The 18,642-nt window shown below is 47.7% G+C and overlaps 1 protein-coding gene across 1 annotated transcript in view; it reads left to right on the top strand.

The window, feature by feature from the left end:
- Positions 1-476: 476 nt before the first annotated feature.
- GRIN3A (glutamate ionotropic receptor NMDA type subunit 3A) overlaps positions 477-18,642 on the top strand; it is a 114,889-nt gene continuing 96,723 nt past the window's right edge. The window contains exon 1 of the mRNA XM_077345335.1: positions 477-1,459. Coding sequence (XP_077201450.1) covers positions 698-1,459 — 762 coding nt within the window. The 5' untranslated portion in view covers positions 477-697. The remainder of the gene's footprint in view (positions 1,460-18,642) is intronic.

The following is an 18,642-nucleotide window of genomic DNA, read 5'->3' as shown; positions in this document are numbered from 1 at the left end:
CCCCTGCTCGCCTCTCCAGAGCCGCCTTTGGCGGTCGGTCGGTGGGAGTTTAGCGCAGCCAAGCGACCGGCTGCAGCCACTTCGGCCAGCGAGCGGCGAGCGGCGAAGCGCGGTTGCCGCTCGCTCCACTCCGCTCCGCCCAGCCCAGCGCGGCTCCTGCCTGCCTTCTTGCCTGCCTGGCTGCGTGGCTGGCTGGCTGCCGCCGGGCAACTTGGTCTCTTCTTGGTGCCGCGGGGCGGACGGGCGCCCGCTGGGGAGAGCGGCCGCCGAGCAGGGTCTGGGGGCGTCGGGGGGCGATGAGGAGGAGGCGGCGGGGGGCGCGGGGAGCGCTGTGCCTGCCGTCGCCCGTGGCCCGCGGGCCCCTCGGCGCCGAGCCCCGCCGCGCTCCCGCCCGGGACTGGATGGCTGCGGCCGCTGCTCGGCTCCTGCGCCCCGGGGCCCGTCGGGGGCGGTGGGAGGGCCGGCGGCCGGGGAGCGCGAGGCGGGGCTGCCGAGCCTTCGCCTAGGCGAGGCGCCTGACCGTCGGTGCCCTGCCCAGGCCGGCGTGCGGAGCCCCGGGGCGCCCGAGTGACCGGCGAGCGCTCCCCCTTGGATGGCTGCGGGCGGCCGAGGAGCGCCAGGCTGAGGCGGCGGAGGCTGAGGCGGCGGGGGAGAAGCGGGCTTCTCCGGGGCGCGCTGGTCCCCGGGCTCTCCAGTGATGTGGAGACTGAGCGTGTGGTGGCTCCTGAGCAGGATCTGCCTCTTGCTCCTGCCCCCCTGCGCCCTGGTGCTGGCCGGGGTGCCCGGCTCCGCCTGCCACCCGCAGCCCTGCCAGATCCTCAAGCGGATCGGGCACACGGTCAGGATCGGGGCGGCGCACCTGCAGCCCTGGGCTACCGCCCCTTCCCGAGCCGGCGGCGGAGCGCGCCATGACATCCCGCTCGCGGGGATCCCGGCCGGAGAAGGAGAAGGACAACGAGCTGGGGGCGGCCCCGAAGCGGTGCTGCAGACGCCCCGGACGACCGACGGGAAAGATTCCGGATGGCAAGGGAGGTGGAGGATCGGGACCGGCCTGAGGAGCAGGGCGCACTTAGACGCCGGGCACCTGGGCGGCAACGCGAGTCGCACCGGGGAGCTCCCGCCCTTGCTGCCCCGGGAGGCGCTCCTTGGGGCGGTGGAGCACCTCAACCGCGTCAGAGGACTCCTGCCCTACAACCTGTCCCTGGAGGTCGTGATGGCCATCGAGGCCGGCCTGGGCGATCTCCCGCTCTTCCCCTTCTCCTCCCCCAGCGCCTCGTGGAGCAACGACCCGGTCTCCTTCTTGCAGAGCATCTGCCACACCGTGGTGGTCCAAGGGGTCTCCGCCATCCTCGCCTTCCCGCAGAGCAGAAGCGAGATGCTGGAGATGGACTTCGTGGCCACCGCTCTGCACATCCCCGTCATCAGCATCGTGCTCGACGAGTTCCCCCGAAAGAGCCAGGTAAGGGCGGGGTGGGGGTAGGGGTGGGGGGGCAGGGAAGCGGGGGGCGAGGCCGCCCAGCCCGGTCGGAGCACGCCTGGGGGTCGCCACACTGTGGGAGGTTGCGCTGGGAAGCTATTGTGACGGGATTGTGGGGGGAAACCTGCCGGGGGGAGCCGCCGCGATGGGGAGGTCAGACTTTGGATGACGGGGGTTCAGCACCACGGACAGCGGCCAGGTTTCAGCACCGCGGACAGCGCACCAGCCTCTGCGGTTGGAAGCTGGGCACAGACGGCTCCCTCCCTCCCTTCTCCCCGTCCAAGTTTTCTCTTTGCCGCCCGTCTCGCTTCTGAGTTGGCATTTGCCACGCTCGATTTTCTCCCGCCGCTAGTTTCCTACCCACTCAAGAGAGCTCGGCTTGGCCAAGACTTTGGGGATCAGGGGGACGGTTGTGCCAGGACCTGTTCCAGGGAATGAGAGGAGGGGCTTTCACTTGCCTACTTTGCATTCTAAGAATCCGCCCCCCTTAAACCAGGCGGATCGGCAGAGAGATCCCTTGGTTTTCAACTTTGGTCTGAAGGGGTCATTTCTGACACCCGGGAAACTTTTAAACAACTCAGCCTGGGTCTTCCTTAAAGTTGCTGCACAGCTCCTAGTCCATTCACCTAGGAGATCATGGAATGCACGGGTTAAGGGAAAGTGAACTGCTTGTGGCTCATACAGCTCTGTACATACAGATACAGAAAAACTCACTGAGAGATACATTCTATGTAGGCAAGACTGAAGGGTCCACAATCGGATGCATTATTATTTGGATTAAAATGGTGTGCTTTTCCCAGCAACGATCTTTGCTGCCTTACAGGGCGACTGTCAACAGAGTTCCGTCCTTTTAGGTCTGTTGGTCTGTGTCTCTTAGAAGGATGCAACTCTTCTACAGATTGCACTGTGCCCTTTAAAGCAACTTTGGTGTACCCTTTGACAAAGAACACCCCTGGCAGGTTCTGTTTGCTTGCTTGCATTTCAGTTACAGGACTGTGACAGAGCAACAAGCCAGAGATTAGAGACCCATCTCTGTTCACTCCAGGGAATTGATGACCATGACCATTTAAAATAGTATTACCATGGTTTCTTCCCCCTCTCATTTATTTCTCGTCGTTTGGTTTGCAGAAGGTCTTAGGACCCAAAAAGGCCTCTTTAAGTCTGAGAAAGCTGTTATTTTCCCCTTGGATAACTGAGGCACACAAGGACCAAGACTATAGTTCTGAGTGCATTCAGTGATGAGTATACCTCGCTGTACTCAATGGGACATCTGAATAGACATGCACAGGATAGGATGCACCTGCAAGTAACTTACCTCAGGATTATACCTTAAGGGGAGAGGTGACAAAAGAGTCAGGGAGAGAAGACAACATATGGGTTTCTTATTTCTTTGAATTTTGCATCCATTTTAACTTTTTTTTTCAGTTTAACAAATTCATATGCATGGGTCCACATGGAAGCTGGAAGGAAAACTGTACTTGTGGATTTTTTTTTTTTTTGACAAGTGGGTTTGTGGCCCACTGAACCAGTCAGCCGGTCTGTCGTACATAGTGGCCTGCCACATACCCATCACCTGCAATTCCAAGCAGGCATCAAAAAAGAGGACTTTAAGGCATTGAGGTTGTTGATGTAGGACCAATGGGCTGCATTGAGTTTAGTGAGTCAAGGAGATGTGCTACAAGTCAGTCTATACCTAATCAATATACAATAGAGAAGCTGAAGTGTCACAATCAGAGTGACCCAATATCGAGCAGTCCTGTTAGTGGAGAAAAAATGGGAGTTTTCCTTGGACTAAGAATGAGTGGGGACCTCTCTCCTCCCCAGGCTGCTGGGTTGACTCAGGATGGGTCACGCCTTGTTTTGTAGCATGGAGGAGCTGCTGACTTTGTGGAATCTGGATTGTTTGTCTAAACAAACCATCTGATCTGTAGTCATTCGTAAATGCTGTTTTCCTCCTGCTGTTTGCTTGTATATTTTGAGATCCAGCTTAAGCTTGCTTTCTGAAAGATTTCCAGATGGAAAGCAATCCTTGTTTGGTCTGCAGGCATCTTGTATGCTGTTCAGCTGAGATTCATTAGGACATTTTCTGCTCTTCATTTCCAGATGATGAGTGGTATTATGTCTCTGTGGAATCTTCTCAGCCATATTTAACACATTGTTTGGTAGAAATTGTATGTTTGGGTATGAATCAAAGAGAGAGAAATCCTCTAGCATGACCAACCAATGGCACCCAGAGTGTAGCACTCATCCCAGGCTCAATTTTCATATACCTTATGTGGAAAAAAAATGAATGGGATGCCATGCTGGATGTATTTGGCCTCCACCCCACCCCCACAGTAGCCAATAGAAAACAGGAAGCAAGTTTAGTGCACTCATTAGAGTGTGGGGCTGCAACTGGAGAGAAGCATCTTCAAACCACCACTCTGCCATGAAGTCTATTGAGTGGCCTTGTTGCTCTTTCTCAGTCTGACCTACCTCAAAGGCTTGTTGCAGGAAGAGGGGAATCATGTATGCCTCTCAGAGGTTCTTGGGGGAAGGATAAGGTAGGAATGTCATGGACAGAACAATACTACGTTGTTGTTGTTGTTTAAGATGGTTGTTTAAGATGACTTTTGGTCATGCATCATTACATGCAGAAATATTACTGCAAAAGATTTCATTATTTGCAATGGGCAGATATGCTGTAAGTGCTCGTAATACTGCAGCAGTGTGGTTGCTAATGGGATTCCAAATCATGTGAACATTCAGCTGTGCCATGCAGCCACCATTTTTCATTTGAAGGACGTGTGGTTCAAGACCCTTATAGTCATGGTAGAGAAAACATTCATTGTGGCGGTATTTCTCTGGTGGTTATGGTTGAGCTGTACCATATGGTTGAGCTGTTCAAGACCCTTATAGTCATGGCAGAGAAAACATTCATTGTGGAGGTATTTCTCTGGTGGTTATGGTTGAGCTGTACCATATGGTTGAGCTGTTCAAGACCTTATAGTCATGGCAGAGAAAACATTCATTGTGGAGGTATTTCTCTGGTGGTTATGGTTGAGCTGTACCATATGGTTGAGCTGTTCAAGACCCTTATAGTCATGGCAGAGAAAACATTCATTGTGGAGGTATTTCTCTGGTGGTTATGGTTGAGCTGTACCATATGGTTGAGCTGTTCAAGACCTTATAGTCATGGCAGAGAAAACATTCATTGTGGAGGTATTTCTCTGGTGGTTATGGTTGAGCTGTACCATATGGTTGAGCTGTTCAAGACCCTTATAGTCATGGCAGAGAAAACATTCATTGTGGAGGTATTTCTCTGGTGGTTATGGTTGAGCTGTACCATATGGTTGAGCTGTTCAAGACCTTATAGTCATGGCAGAGAAAACATTCATTGCGGAGGTATTTCTCTGGTGGTTATGGTTGAGCTGTACCATATGGTTGAGCTGTTCAAGACCTTATAGTCATGGCAGAGAAAACATTCATTGCGGAGGTATTTCTCTGGTGGTTATGGTTGAGCTGTACCATATGGCTGAGCTGTTTAAGACCTTATAGTCATGGCAGAGAAAACATTCATTGCGGAGGTATTTCTCTGGTGGTTATGGTTGAGCTGTACCATATGGTTGAGCTGTTCAAGACCTTATAGTCATGGCAGAGAAAACATTCATTGTGGAGGTATTTCTCTGGTGGTTATGGTTGAGCTGTACCATATGGTTGAGCTGTTCAAGACCCTTATAGTCATGGCAGAGAAAACATTCATTGTGGAGGTATTTCTCTGGTGGTTATGGTTGAGCTGTACCATATGGTTGAGCTGTTCAAGACCTTATAGTCATGGCAGAGAAAACATTCATTGTGGAGGTATTTCTCTGGTGGTTATGGTTGAGCTGTACCATATGGTTGAGCTGTTCAAGACCTTATAGTCATGGCAGAGAAAACATTCATTGTGGAGGTATTTCTCTGGTGGTTATGGTTGAGCTGTACCATATGGTTGAGCTGTTCAAGACCTTATAGTCATGGCAGAGAAAACATTCATTGCGGAGGTATTTCTCTGGTGGTTATGGTTGAGCTGTACCATATGGTTGAGCTGTTCAAGACCTTATAGTCATGGCAGAGAAAGCATTCATTGTGGAGGTATTTCTCTGGTGGTTATGGCTGAGCTGTACCATGTGTACAGTCCTCTCAGCAAACAACTGACAACCCAATTGTGACAACATCCCACTGGCAGCCTCATCATTGGAATAACTATGGACTTGACTCAAGCTTATTAAAAGAATGAAACATTCTGCAGTACTTCTGCATATAATTATGCACACGACACCCGGAGCAATGCACACTTGGGAGAAAAAAACTGTAACTTACTTTGCACTGGTGTTATTCATGTTGTTTCCTTCATGAGGCCAGAGTGTGTTTTGCCCTCTCCAGAAGAAGAGTTGGTACCCAATGCAGCTGGGCAACAAAAAACAAAAAATGCATATTTAGAACCTTGTGAACCAAAATGATGTACCTGGTCTCTGATACAACCGGTCATTGACTAGTCTGGGATGAGCAATTGGATTGTACGGAAACAGACACTAGAAACAAATCTGCCAACACATATATAGAGGTAAATGAAGGACATAAGTGAGCCTGCTGAGCCAGGTCAGTAGCCAGTAGGAAGCAATAAGAGAGCTATAATATAAGGGTCTGCCATATGCAGTTATGTCAATGATGAATTTTGAAGCTCAGCACTTGCTGCAGCTCTCTAAGGTCTCAGTAAGGAACCTGGCTCAGCCTTTCTGCTTGAGGTGCTTTTCACTGGACCTAAGAGAAGAGGTTCTGGATTGGAAACCCCACCCCACCCCACCCCATGATATCTGGTACAATCACTTTTGGAATGGCCTGGGACATTCTAGCTTCCTTCTCTTATAAAGAACTGAGAAAAGGGTGTCCCACTGGAGAGATAAGGTGAAGTATATTTCCTATCAGGAAATACTTGAGAGCTTTGAGATTGGTGGGGGGGAGAAAGTGGGGATACAAAAAAGTTATATAACATGGAAAAACTGGACAGAACTTTTTCTCCTAGAGCTGAGGGTGCCTCAAAGAAGGTAATGGACAATAAACTGGACAGACAAAAAGAAATGTTCTTCATACAAAACATAATTAACATCTAAAACGCACTGCCAAAAGATATAGCATGCCACAGTTAACTTGACTTTAAAGGAGGATTAGACACTTCCATGATTGGACATTTTCATGGGTGTGGACAAGTTCAACATCTCATGACTGTTATGACTACCTGAAACTTCCATGTTCAGAGACAACATGCTTCTGAGCAACATTTGAAGGGAGGATCAGTAGCTGACTCCCTACACTTATTGGGGGATCCCTGGAAGCTTCTCCTAATCCACTGTGACCAACTGGAGGTTGGATGAGATAAATCTCTGGTCTGGTCCAGTAGGGTACACATCTATGTATTTATGTACTTATGAGCTAACAGATGCACAACAGTGCATGACAGGACACAATTCAGCCTTTGCCAATATTGCCAGAGGGTCATTTTATAATGCTAGATCATGTTTTCTCAACCAGAGTTTCGTGAAACCCTGGGGGGTTCTTGGCAGCCCCATTCCTGAATGGATGTGTTTCCTGAATGGATGTGAGTCTTCTCAGCAAGGAAGCTACTGCAGAATGGCCCTGGTCTTCTCAGCAAGGAGGCTACTGCAGGAAAGGCCCTGGTCTTCTCAGCAAGGGAGCTAATGCAAGAATGGCCCTGGTTTTGTCAGCAAGGAAGCTACTGCAGGAAAGGCCTGGTCTTCTCAGCAAGGGAACTAATGCAAGAATGGCCCTGGCAGCAAAGAAGCTACTGCAGGAAAGGCCTGGTCTTCTCAGTAAGGGGGCTATGCAAGTCTCAGCCACAGCTTTATCCTTTCGAGCAATGGAGTTTTGAATGCGGAGCAAAATAAGGATGTCACAAACGGATCTGAGTAAGGGAGATTTATTATTTGAAAGCTTACACTCTGGAAAACTTGATGGACTGTTACTAGCCTTAAACTTTGGTCTTCTACTGCAGATCAACACAAATAGCCACCTGAAACTATGAATATCTCAGTAGACCTGAAGTTGGCTCATATGGGGAAAGCTGTCCTGGTACACTTCAAGAAAAAGCCCCGAGATGCTTCCTGCATTCTTGCAGCTCCTCTCTTTCCAGTGTGGAATCTGAGCATATTAGTCAGTCTGGAGACAGGAGATGGAGGAAGGGGGTGTTGTTGTAACTCTACACCTCAAGCTCGCTCACCAGCTCTCTGACAGGGTATTGATCGGCGCTGACATCTGGGGAGCAGACCTTTCTTCCTTGGAGGCTGGCAGCTCCTGACAAAAAACTTTGCAAGGTTGCTTGAAGGTGACAGCAATGAAAACTACTGTGGAATATAATCACTGCCAAAAGTTGTAGATTCAGGGCTAGTCTGACTGGCAGTGCATTGCCCCTCTCTGCTTGCATGACGATGGGTGACAAAGGAGTAAAACGCATGAGAACACGTTGCTATGCAGCCGTTCTTCAGGTACTCCAGTCTAGAGTATGTGTGGGGCATGGCAGAGACTGGAGGTGAATAGGCCTGACCCTGGGACCGTCAGAGCCAAGTAAGACACAGTGGCGTCCCCAAGTCTGACTCGGGGAAGATGCAAGTGGTTTTAAAATCTGGCAGTCCGGATTGGGCCCTCCCAGCGTGATATGGGGAGGTGTGCTTGTTCTGCCCTTTTCGAACACCAAAAGCTCCCTCCCCACAGTGGGCATTGCAGAGGGTTGCCGACCTTCATGTGGACACCAAAAGAACAGGCAGCCTTGTGGCAAAATTCAGAAAGGATGACATGCAAACCACAACGAACCTCAAAGCCACGAAACTATACAAATTGAAAAAGTATTGCATACAATTTTAATGACAAAATGCAAACCCTACAAAACTATTCTCAAATCTAGCACACTCAATAAGTAATCAAAGAATCATGTAAAAGACAGAAGAAGAAGAAGAAGAAGAAGAAGAAGAAGAAGAAGAAGAAGAAGAAGAAGAAGAAGAAGAAGAAGAAGAAGAAGAAGAAGAAGAAGAAGAAGAAGAAGAAGAAGAAGAAGAAGAAGAAGAAGAAGAAGAAGAAGAAGAAGAAGAAGAAGAAGAAGAAGAAGAAGAAGAAGAAGAAGAAGAAGAAGAAGAAGAAGAAGAAGAAGAAGAAGAAGAAGAAGAAGAAGAAGAAGAAGAAGAAGAAGAATTGGTTCTTATATGCTGCTTTTCTCTACCCGAAGGAGTCTCAAAGCAGCTTACATTCACCTTCCCTTTCTTCTCCCCACAACAGACACCCTGTGAGGGAGGTGAGGCTGAGAGAGCCCTGATATTACTGCTAAGTCAGAACAGCTTTATCAGTGCCATGATGAGCCAAAGGTCACCCAGCTGGTTGCATGTGGGGGAGCACAGAATCAAACCTTGCTCGCCAGATTAGAAGTCCACACTCTTAACCATTACACCAAGCTGGCTCTTGGAGCAAACAACTGAATTAGGCCTTTATATATATATAAAGTTGATTCCATTAATTGAGAAGAGCAACCAGAGGCTTCACTGTCTGTCTGTGCTGCAGGTATGCACTTCGACTAAGTAACTATCCGACCTTGTACATATGGAATCCTTTACCGGCTATCAGTAAGGACAACAAACATTGAGTTTCTCCAGCCACAAAGATCTTTAACAGTTTGCCTGGAGATTTCCCACTAGTACAAGTGATCCCCAGACATTTTCTCTGGTTCCCTTGGAGAAAATGGCCCTTTGGAGGGAGAAGTCTCTGGCATTGTACTGTGCAGAGCCCCCCCCCCACGCCATCTACAAAGTCTCCTTGCATTTCACAAGTTGGAGCTGGCATTGCAGCCATTGAAACAGTGGAGGAGAGAACAAGAACACCTCATCCTGCCACAACTTCATGGTGTTTTTAAATCACCCATTATGCTTTCTAATGGCAGCAACATCCTGCTGGTTGCATAAGCCTCAGACCAGGACCTGGGAGTGAGACCCACCGAAGACAATGGGCCAGACTTCTGAGTAGACCTGCTATGGCTTGCTCCCACAGAGGCCCCATGCTAGGTCAAGTTTAAGAGGCTCCATAAGATCACCCAAAATGGGATTTCAGATCATTGTTGCATTTACAGGCCCCTTTTAATCAGGGAACATACACAGGTCCTTGCTTATGTTGTACACAAGTCCAGCTCTGCTGCTGAACATTCCCCACACAATGGTGATCGCAGGGGGAAAGAGTAGACCTTCGTAAAGGATGCAGAAGTCAGTTTCTTCCAGATTCCCCTTCCTTTCTAACTCTCACAGCTGTGCAACCTGCTTGGGAATTCCTGGTGAGCCGTTGCCAGCGAACTCCCTGAATAATATTTGCATTGATCAGGGAACAAAGCTCCAGAGGCCTACCTAAAACTCCATGGCTGGCCAACCACACTGCCAGAAACTGAATATTGGTATTTTGCTTTGCCTTGACCGAAAAATTACTGATTACTGCATATATTTTCAACTACAACATACTGTTTCTGCAAGGCTCCTAAGAAGCAAATACTCATTGGGTCCTTCTGAAGGACAAAGAACAATGGACACCGGGTCACACCCATCACTCCTAGAATCCCACCATGCTGCCAATATAGCCATGGTGTACTGGTGTCATGGTTAAGAGTGGCGATCTCTAATATAGAGAACTGGGTTTGATTCCCCCTCCTTCATATGCAGTCATCTGGGTGACCTTGGGCCATTCACAGTTCTCCTAGAGCCATTCTCACAGAGCAGTTCTGTTAGAGCTCTCTCTGCCCCACCTACCTCATGTGATGTATATCGTGGCAAGAGGAAGGAAAGGTGTTAGAGTGGTTTGTCAGTGGTCCTGACAGAGCGTTTTTTTATTGGAACAGGCTTCCTCGGGAGGTGGTGGGTTCTCCATCTTTGGACATTTTTAAGTAGAGGCTGGATAGCCATCTGACAGAGAGGCTGATTCTGTGAAGGCTTAAGAGAGTGGCAGGTTACAGTGGATGAGTGATAGGGTTGTGGGTGTCCTGCATGGTGCAGGGGGTTGGACTAGATGACCCATGAGATCCCTTCCAACTCTATGATTCTATGATTCTGTGTGTTTGTAAGCCACTTTGGGATTCTTTGGGTAGTGAAAAGTAAGGTATAACCCCCCCAGCTGTTCTCTCTCTCTCTCTCTCTCTCTCTCTCTCTCTCTCTCTCTCTCTCTCTCTCTCTCTCTCTCTCTCTCTCTCTCTCTCTCTCTTAGTTGTATGTTTCCATTTTCATTGTATCCCCCGTTTTTAACAACTGTTTGTTTCCCTTTGCTAGGCAAAAGCTGGGATTTCCAATAGCACGGAAACAGTATTCCTGCAGAGGCAAAGAAATTTAATGTCAAGTGCTGATAGATAAACAATTTCTACATAGTTCACTAGAATCATTTCTGGTTTTCTGATTGGAACTGTCTAGAATACATTATGGAACTCCGTCAAGATGCTAATGTGTTAGGCTGGCATGAGTCATACATTGCAGACAGAATGTATACAACACGACCAGCTTAGCGTAGTAGTGAGTATAGCAGATGGGGGAGTCCTGGGTTCAGATGCCCACTGTGCCATTCAGATTCCTAGGGGACTTTGGGCCAGTCAGAAGGGAGAACTTTGACTTCATGAGTGGGAGGATGTGTTCAAACTATACGGAATAACAAAAGTAATTTGCCGGGGAAGGATGCACAGCCCTGGCCTGAATGCAGGGGTGCCAACTCTGGGGTGGGAAATTCCTGGAGAGGGTGGGGGTTGGAAGGGAGGACCTCAGCAGGCTATAATGTAATCCAGGTGTAGTCAACCTATGGTCCTCCAGATGTTCATGGACTACAATTCCCATGAGCCCCTGCCAGCATTTGACTACCACAGGTTGACTAACCCTGATCTATCCCACCCTCCAGAGCTGCTGTTTCCTGCAGGGGAACGGATCTCCATAGCCTGGAGATTAGCTTTTTCTTGGAGATCTCGTGGCCCCTCCTGGGAGACTTACAATCCAACCTCAGTGTGTGAACACCGGCCCCTGAGATATCCTCCTGGGAAAGGCCAGCGAAACACTCTTGCTCTTTCCAAATGTTGAAACCACTAAAAAGACCTAACAAAAGGAGGGATGGTGGGGATTTAGTCACGGATTTAGATTTACAAGAAGCATCTGTCACGCCCGCCCTTCGTGTAAACACGCGTAATGTCAAAGAGGAGCAATCTGATAGAACTGCTTGATTTCTCCCCTACCTCCCCTGAGATTTATTTGCTAACGTCAAGTGACAATAAATCCAAACACTGTTATTACCAGGGACGGCTGCTTCCTTCACCATGGCCATTTGGAAAGAATAAATCATAACTCCGAAAGAAAATGCAGCAATTTTGAAGCAATCGTTTGGCCAAGGCAGCCTGGGTTTTCCTCCATAAGGACACGCGTTGCTCTGAAGCTCTGACAAGTAATGGTTAGCAGGCGGGGAGGGGGGGGGTTTCGATGCTGACGGTGAAGCGACATCCGGAGACCCTCTGACTGTACACAGTCGTGTAATCCCACGCAGGGGAAGAAAGCGAAGAGACGGGAAACAAAGCCAAGGATGCCGATCCTAGATGAGCGTGCCGGGGGTAAGCCTCATGGAAGTCAAGGGGACTTCTGAATAAACAGGCGTGGAATCAAGCCGAACAGCTCAGGCATGGGCTGGATCCAAACATCCTTGGATAGTCCTGGGTGTTCTGGTTTGCACAGAGGCACAGGATTATCTGTCCTACCAGACACAAATATGACAACTTTCACACTAAGGATGGCTTTCCCCTGGTTGAGGTTTCAAGTCCGCAGTGGCCGGTCCTGCCACTCCCCTGCATCAGAATGCCTTTGTATCCATGGCAATCAGGCCATTGTGGACCTTACGCCTCCTGTCTTGGGCTTCCCCCTCCAGGACGATCCAAGAAATACATTTATTAGAAACAATTGCCCATTGCCTGGGACACTACAGCACTGGAGAAATTGGTTTTGCTGTTGTCTGATGATGACCTTTAGTTTTCTAATGGAGTTGCGCTCTTTGCCCTTGCTGCTAGAGAGATCAGGTCCAATTTCTGTAAGGGGAGCTTTTAATGATTGGGCTTATTCAGATTCAAACCTCACAATTTGTCGTCAATTTTAGCTATCTCTACTCGATAGCTTTTAAGCCTTCTATGACATTATACATGTATGTATGTATTTTTAAATATTTAACTAGAAGCCCATTGCGGTCAGAAATGCACCAGGCACTGGGGGGGGGGATTTAAAGGGACCCAGTGCAAAGAGCTTTCTCTCTCTGCTCTGCGGCAGCAGGGAACTCTGAGAGTCAGGCATCATCTCTCCCCAGGAAAAGAGGCACTGGCCAGCTCCCTGGCCCTGGCACCGCCGTCATGGGGCACAGAGAGCTTTCTCTCTACGCTCTGCACTGGCAGGGGACTTCTCCCAGCATGCCAAGCATTTGGAAGGCTCCTGGTGGGTGGGGCTCGCTCTGGAGCATTTTGAGCATTGAGCACATCATGAGAAGTACTAATCACTCATTATATAGAGAGACTACATATGGATTATGTAATAGGTGTGATTGTGACAGCCCATGGCTAACGAAATAAAACTTTTATTACTACAAAAAAATTATAACACAATACTCAGAGATGTATGGGTGACCTTGGGCTAGTCACAGTTCCCTCCAAGCTCACTCAGCTTTCACCCCCCTCAAAGGGTGTCTGTTGTGGGGAGAGAAAGGGTAGGCAATTGTAAACAGGTAGTAAAAAGAGGCATATAAAAACCGGCTCTTCTTCTTCTTCTTCGTCTTCCTCTTCTTCTTCCTCCTTGATGAGTAACTGCATTGTCCTCTCTTCCTGTGGGATTGTGATGTTCTTAAGATATCAGAGCAGAGCAGTGTGTAACACAATCACAGTAGCAAGTAGACCACTGATCTAACAGTAGTTGGAGTCCATGGGCATGCCCACCACAGCTTATGCCTTGAATAAAACCCTGTTGGCCTTAAAGGTGTCACTGGACTTGAACTCTGTTCTGCTGCTTCAGACCAACACAGGGACTCATCTGCATCAGAACTGATGTAACCCCAGCCCTCTGAGAAGTATCTGTTTCTTCCTTCCGAATGACCAGAATCCAGTGAAGACAGATATATGGATAGGGCTGCCAACCTCCAAGTGGTGGCTAGAGATTTCCTGGGATCATAACTGATCTCCAAGTGACAAAGATCAGTTCACCTGGAGTAAACAGCCACTTTGGAAGGTAGACTTCATGGCATTATATCCATTGAAGTTCGTCTCCTCCTCAAACTCCACCACTTCTCTGCCTCCACCCACAAAATCTCTAGGTATTTTCCAACCCAGAGTTGGAGGGACAAGGGTGGAAGGTTCATGGTAGCTGCTGCCTTGGAGGCCATCTGGAAGCTCAGAAGAAGCTAAGCCAAGTGGCCCTTGTGTCAGGTATGGACTGACCATTACAGCTGTCAGAGAATTTCCTGGTGGCCAATGACCTGCCCTCCTTCCACAAATACACATACTTAGGATGGTCCAGTCCAGGGTCAAAGGGCTACACCTGGCCCAGAGACAGTGGCTCCTGGCTCAGGTGTTCTGGGCCCAGTCAGGGAAGGCAACTCCTAGCTTGAGCAAGCCACATGCAAATGTACCGAGCCCAGCATTGCCTTGGCTTTGTGGAGGATCCTCTATCCCTCAAAAACCTGGGAGGTGAGAGGGGCTACAGGAGCAATGCTGAGGTGATTCCAGTCCTTTTAGGCAGACTTTTGACCTCGGGAGATGCTGAATCGTCCTCTTGGGAGCTGATGTGGGGACTCTGTAGGATCTCCCTTGTTTAATATCTTTGTGTAGGGTTGTCAGTTCTGGGTCGGGAAATACCTAGTGACTTAGGGAGTGGAACTGGAAGTGGGTGGGATCTGGGGCAAGGAGGGAACTCAGTGAAGTGTAATGCTATTGGTTCCACCCTCCAAAACAAACATTTTCTCCAGGGGAAGATGATCCATGATTCCAGGTCCCATGGGATGAAGGGAAAGAGGATTGCCAGAAGGAGGGAAAGAGGAAATAGTTTGTGGAAGGAGACACAGACAGAAAACGGGTGATACCTTTCTGTACATAATCATCAGTATGCTCATGCCATGCTGCAATATTTTCCTCTGAATAAGCCACCAGCTGCTGCAGCCTCTGTCCTGGACCAGGGCCTCTCTGCAGAGGTCGTGTGGCTGTCTGCAAATATCACCTGCTGAACAGAATGCAAAAGTCAGGCTGGCTGGAAGGGCTCCTGCTTCCAATGGGGATGTGGTTCCTGCCTCTTTCCCCAAAAGACTCTGCTTGGTTGTCTTGCTGGGTTCTTGTTTCCTGTTAGAGAAAAAGGTGCCCTTGACAGAGAGAAATACTTTTTCTCTGGCTAGGTCTGGTTCCTTCTTTCAATGCCAGATCTGGCCGCAATCCATGCTTCATTCATCTCAAGGCTGGATTACTGTAATGTCATTTACAGGAAGCTACCCTGGAAGAGGATTAAGAAACTGCAGCTGGTGTGCAAGGCAGCCTCCCATTTGTTACCAGGGACTAGCTGGTTGAATCGATTCACTCCTATTCTGAGGTCTCATCCTTGGCTGCAGTTTCCAGGTCCAGTTCAAGGTGCTGGCACTCAGTCTTAAAGCCCTCAATTACCTGGGCCCTACATACTTGTAGGACAACCTCTCCCTGCATATTCTCATGGGGCAGCTTTGGTGTTCCAAGCAGGAGCTTTGGTCAGAAATCCCCTTAGCTGTGCAACGTTCAGCAACAGGCCGGCTTGAGCTTTTTCAGCGACCGTCTCATTCATCTGGACTGGCTTCCTAGAAGAAGAAGCCCTCCTGGCTTTCTAGTGAGATGTCAAACAAAAGTTATTCCAGAGAGCTTTGGATGCAGCCTGAACTTGACCAATAGGAGAATGCTCTGCTGATAGGAGAATGCTCTGCTGATCAGCCATTTTTAGATTGGCTTTTAATGTTTCTGTCTGCCGCTTTAATGATTCATCAATAATAATGACTCATCATAGTTCTTACATTGTTGTTGCCCAACCTGTCTGGAGCTTCTCTGGAGAAAGGCAGACATATAAAAATCTTAAATAACATTTCAAGAAATATTATTAATTTATTTTTATTATTGATAATTATAATACATGGAGGACCCAGGAAAGCCTGATCATGTCCAATCTCCAAAGCTAAGCAGGGCCTGGCTAGTATTTGCATGGGAGACCTCCAGGGATTTGGGTGGTAGTCCCTTCACGGCACACTAGGAGTTGTGATGCAGAGGCAGGCAATGGCAAACCACTACCTAATGTCCCTTGCCTGGCTGCCAGACAACCTTTGGATAACCTGGCTGCACCACACATGCACCATACAATAAATAATAATCCTTAAGATGATGGAAGTCTCCATAGCCTAAACTGGGATCCACATCAATGAGCAAAGACTGCTTTCTTCTCAGTGGGACCTGACCCAGCCACTTCCATAACCCCAGAGTCTGGGGAGACCAGGATTCAGGGAAGGAAAGGACCTCAGCAGGATCTAATATCATATAGTCCACCCTCCAGAGCAGCCATTTTCCAGTCTCCATCACCTGCAGATCATTTCTAATCCCAAAAGATTTCCAGCCACCACCGGGAGGTTCAACGAAAATGGCCAAACGGTGCAGGTTACAATACATATGTGAAGCTGTTTGAGACAGTTAAAAAATGCAAAAAAAATGTCTTCAGCTATTTTTAATATAATCAGCAAATTTTACTAATGTGGGATAATCTTTATAGTGATACACAAAAGCGAACTTAAAGTCATAGTCAAGGGCAATCCACAGATCTTTCTCATGTAGATTATTCTTCCTGGTAATACACAAAGTCAATTTAAAGTCAGAATCCACAGTCGATCAGCTTCCAGTAAAGCTGATTTCAACTATTTATACGGTCTTCTTCAGGATTGTTTTTATATCTACATGAGAAAATAATATTTGAATGTTCTAATGTACAAACATATTGTCCCAACATTCCTAGAAACATAAATCAGCAAAGATCTACAGAGCATTAAACAAATACTATTTTTTACTTGCGTCTAATGGAGAGAGTCTCTTCATTTGTGCTCCAGATGTTAAGAAATGCTTGGCTATACTGACTTAAATAATACATGACAGGTGTTCTCAATTATACATAGAAAATGATGTTAAAGAAACCTAATAAAGTACTTTTAAGCACTTTTAAGCCATTAAGCCTTTACCATTCTAACATATTTTAAAAAAAACAAGCAGATAGGCTAAACATTCTTCTGACAAGGAACCCATAAATAATCATATATAACACAATAAATCCATCTTATTGTTCAAACCAGCTGGAAAGAATGTAGGTAAGTGAAGAATAAATGTTGCCCCTTTTGGTAAAAAAATCCTTTCTCAATTCTTTCGCAAGCCTTGGACAGTCTCCAAGATGACAAATTTGAAATCTTCAGTTTTCGGCCCCGTGTCAATATAGTGTGCCACCAAGAGTGCTTCTTTGGATTGATTTCTCATCCTTGACTGATGCTTCCAAAAACAAAGCTTAATTGGTCTGGTGGATATCCATATATATTTCTTTCCACAGGGACAAATCCAGCTTGGGAGCCCTGACTTCTAATCTGGCGAGCCAGGTTTGATTCCCCACTCCCCAACATGCAGCCAGCAGGGTGACCTTGGGCTTGCCACAGCATTGATAAGGCTGTTCTGACCGAGCAGTAATATCAGCCTCACCTCCCTCACAGGGTTTCTGTTGTGAGGAGAGGAAAGGGAAGGAGATTATAAGCCACTTTGAGACTTCTTTGGGTAGAGAACAATAGCATATAAGAACTAACTCTTCTTCTTCCAAGGTATATACAGTTTTTAGTATTGCAATCTGAGAAACTTTTGAGTTGTAATACAAAGGCATTCTCTAGTAAAGATACATAAATTGGCTAGATTCAAATGAGTAGCCGTGTTGGTCTGAAGTAGCACAATAAAATCAGAGTCCGCTAGCACCTTTAAGACCAACAAAGATTTAATCAAGGCGTGAGCTTTCGAGTGCAAGCACCCTTCGTCAGACTATGATCTTCTTACATGACAGGGAATATATAGCAAAAATCAGTTCTGTTACATCTGTGTCTCAACCAGATACAGCCAATGATAATCCTTTGTCAAAACAGCCAATGAATCCCCTAGAATTCAGTGTACTTTACAAAGAGAAACCAAAGTGTTGCTGGTAGAGAGATCAAAGGCTATCACCTCTCCATAAGGTGCATGAGTTGGCTGTGACTCGACAGCAGTTTCCATCCATCCATGGGCAGTGTTTAAATGCTGGTGCCAAACCTGAACCATCTGGGGCTAGGAATCCAAGCTTGAGTAAATGCTTCCTTTCAGTCAAAAAGCTTGCTTTACAGCCTGTCCCTGCTTTGGCATTATAATCCAAGCCAGAGAAGAATGCCCCTCCCTCCCGTCTCCCAACCCACATTCTATGCACTGGAAAGTGCTACACCAGTTTGACAGCCAGTCAGGACACAGGTAGCCAGGAAGCCAGTAAAAAGAATGTCTTTTTCCACCTTCTTCCCTTTTCCCAATTTCTACTTTGTGGGAGTAGATGACAAGGCAGATATGAGTAGTATGGGCAGAGCTCCTAAAATGTGCACAGGTGTCAGCTCTGGATCATTGATTTAATGAGTTTCTGGCATGCAGTTTGTTTGACAATAGAATGCTCTGGCTTTTTCTCACACCCGCACACAGAAAAGCTAGGGTGTGAGGTGAATGCAACATCATTGGAAAATAACCCAGATTAATTTCTTGACATTTTCAAACAAATGCTTCCAGGAAAGAGAAGAGGTGGTGGCTGGTTTCTTGGGGGTGGGGTTGGCTTGTTTGTGTTAAAATTTTAATGAATTAACGTCACACACACTTTGAAAGCCTTCATAGACAAAGAAAATGTAGTGGTTATACAGGAGAGCTCCCCAGGGTGTTATGCAGCCTTTCCCAGAAGTTCAGATGGCCGCTGACATCAGTAGGCATCACTGGAGCAGACTTCCCTTGTTGCTCTTCAGCAGTGGTCCCAACCCCTGGTCCGGGGACCGGGACCGGTCCGTAGATCAGTTGGTACCGGGCCGTGGTT

The sequence above is a fragment of the Paroedura picta genome, chromosome 7, assembly GCF_049243985.1.
Source record: "Paroedura picta isolate Pp20150507F chromosome 7, Ppicta_v3.0, whole genome shotgun sequence".
Lineage (NCBI taxonomy): Eukaryota > Metazoa > Chordata > Lepidosauria > Squamata > Gekkonidae > Paroedura > Paroedura picta.
This window is presented reverse-complemented; position numbering and strand designations above follow the sequence as displayed.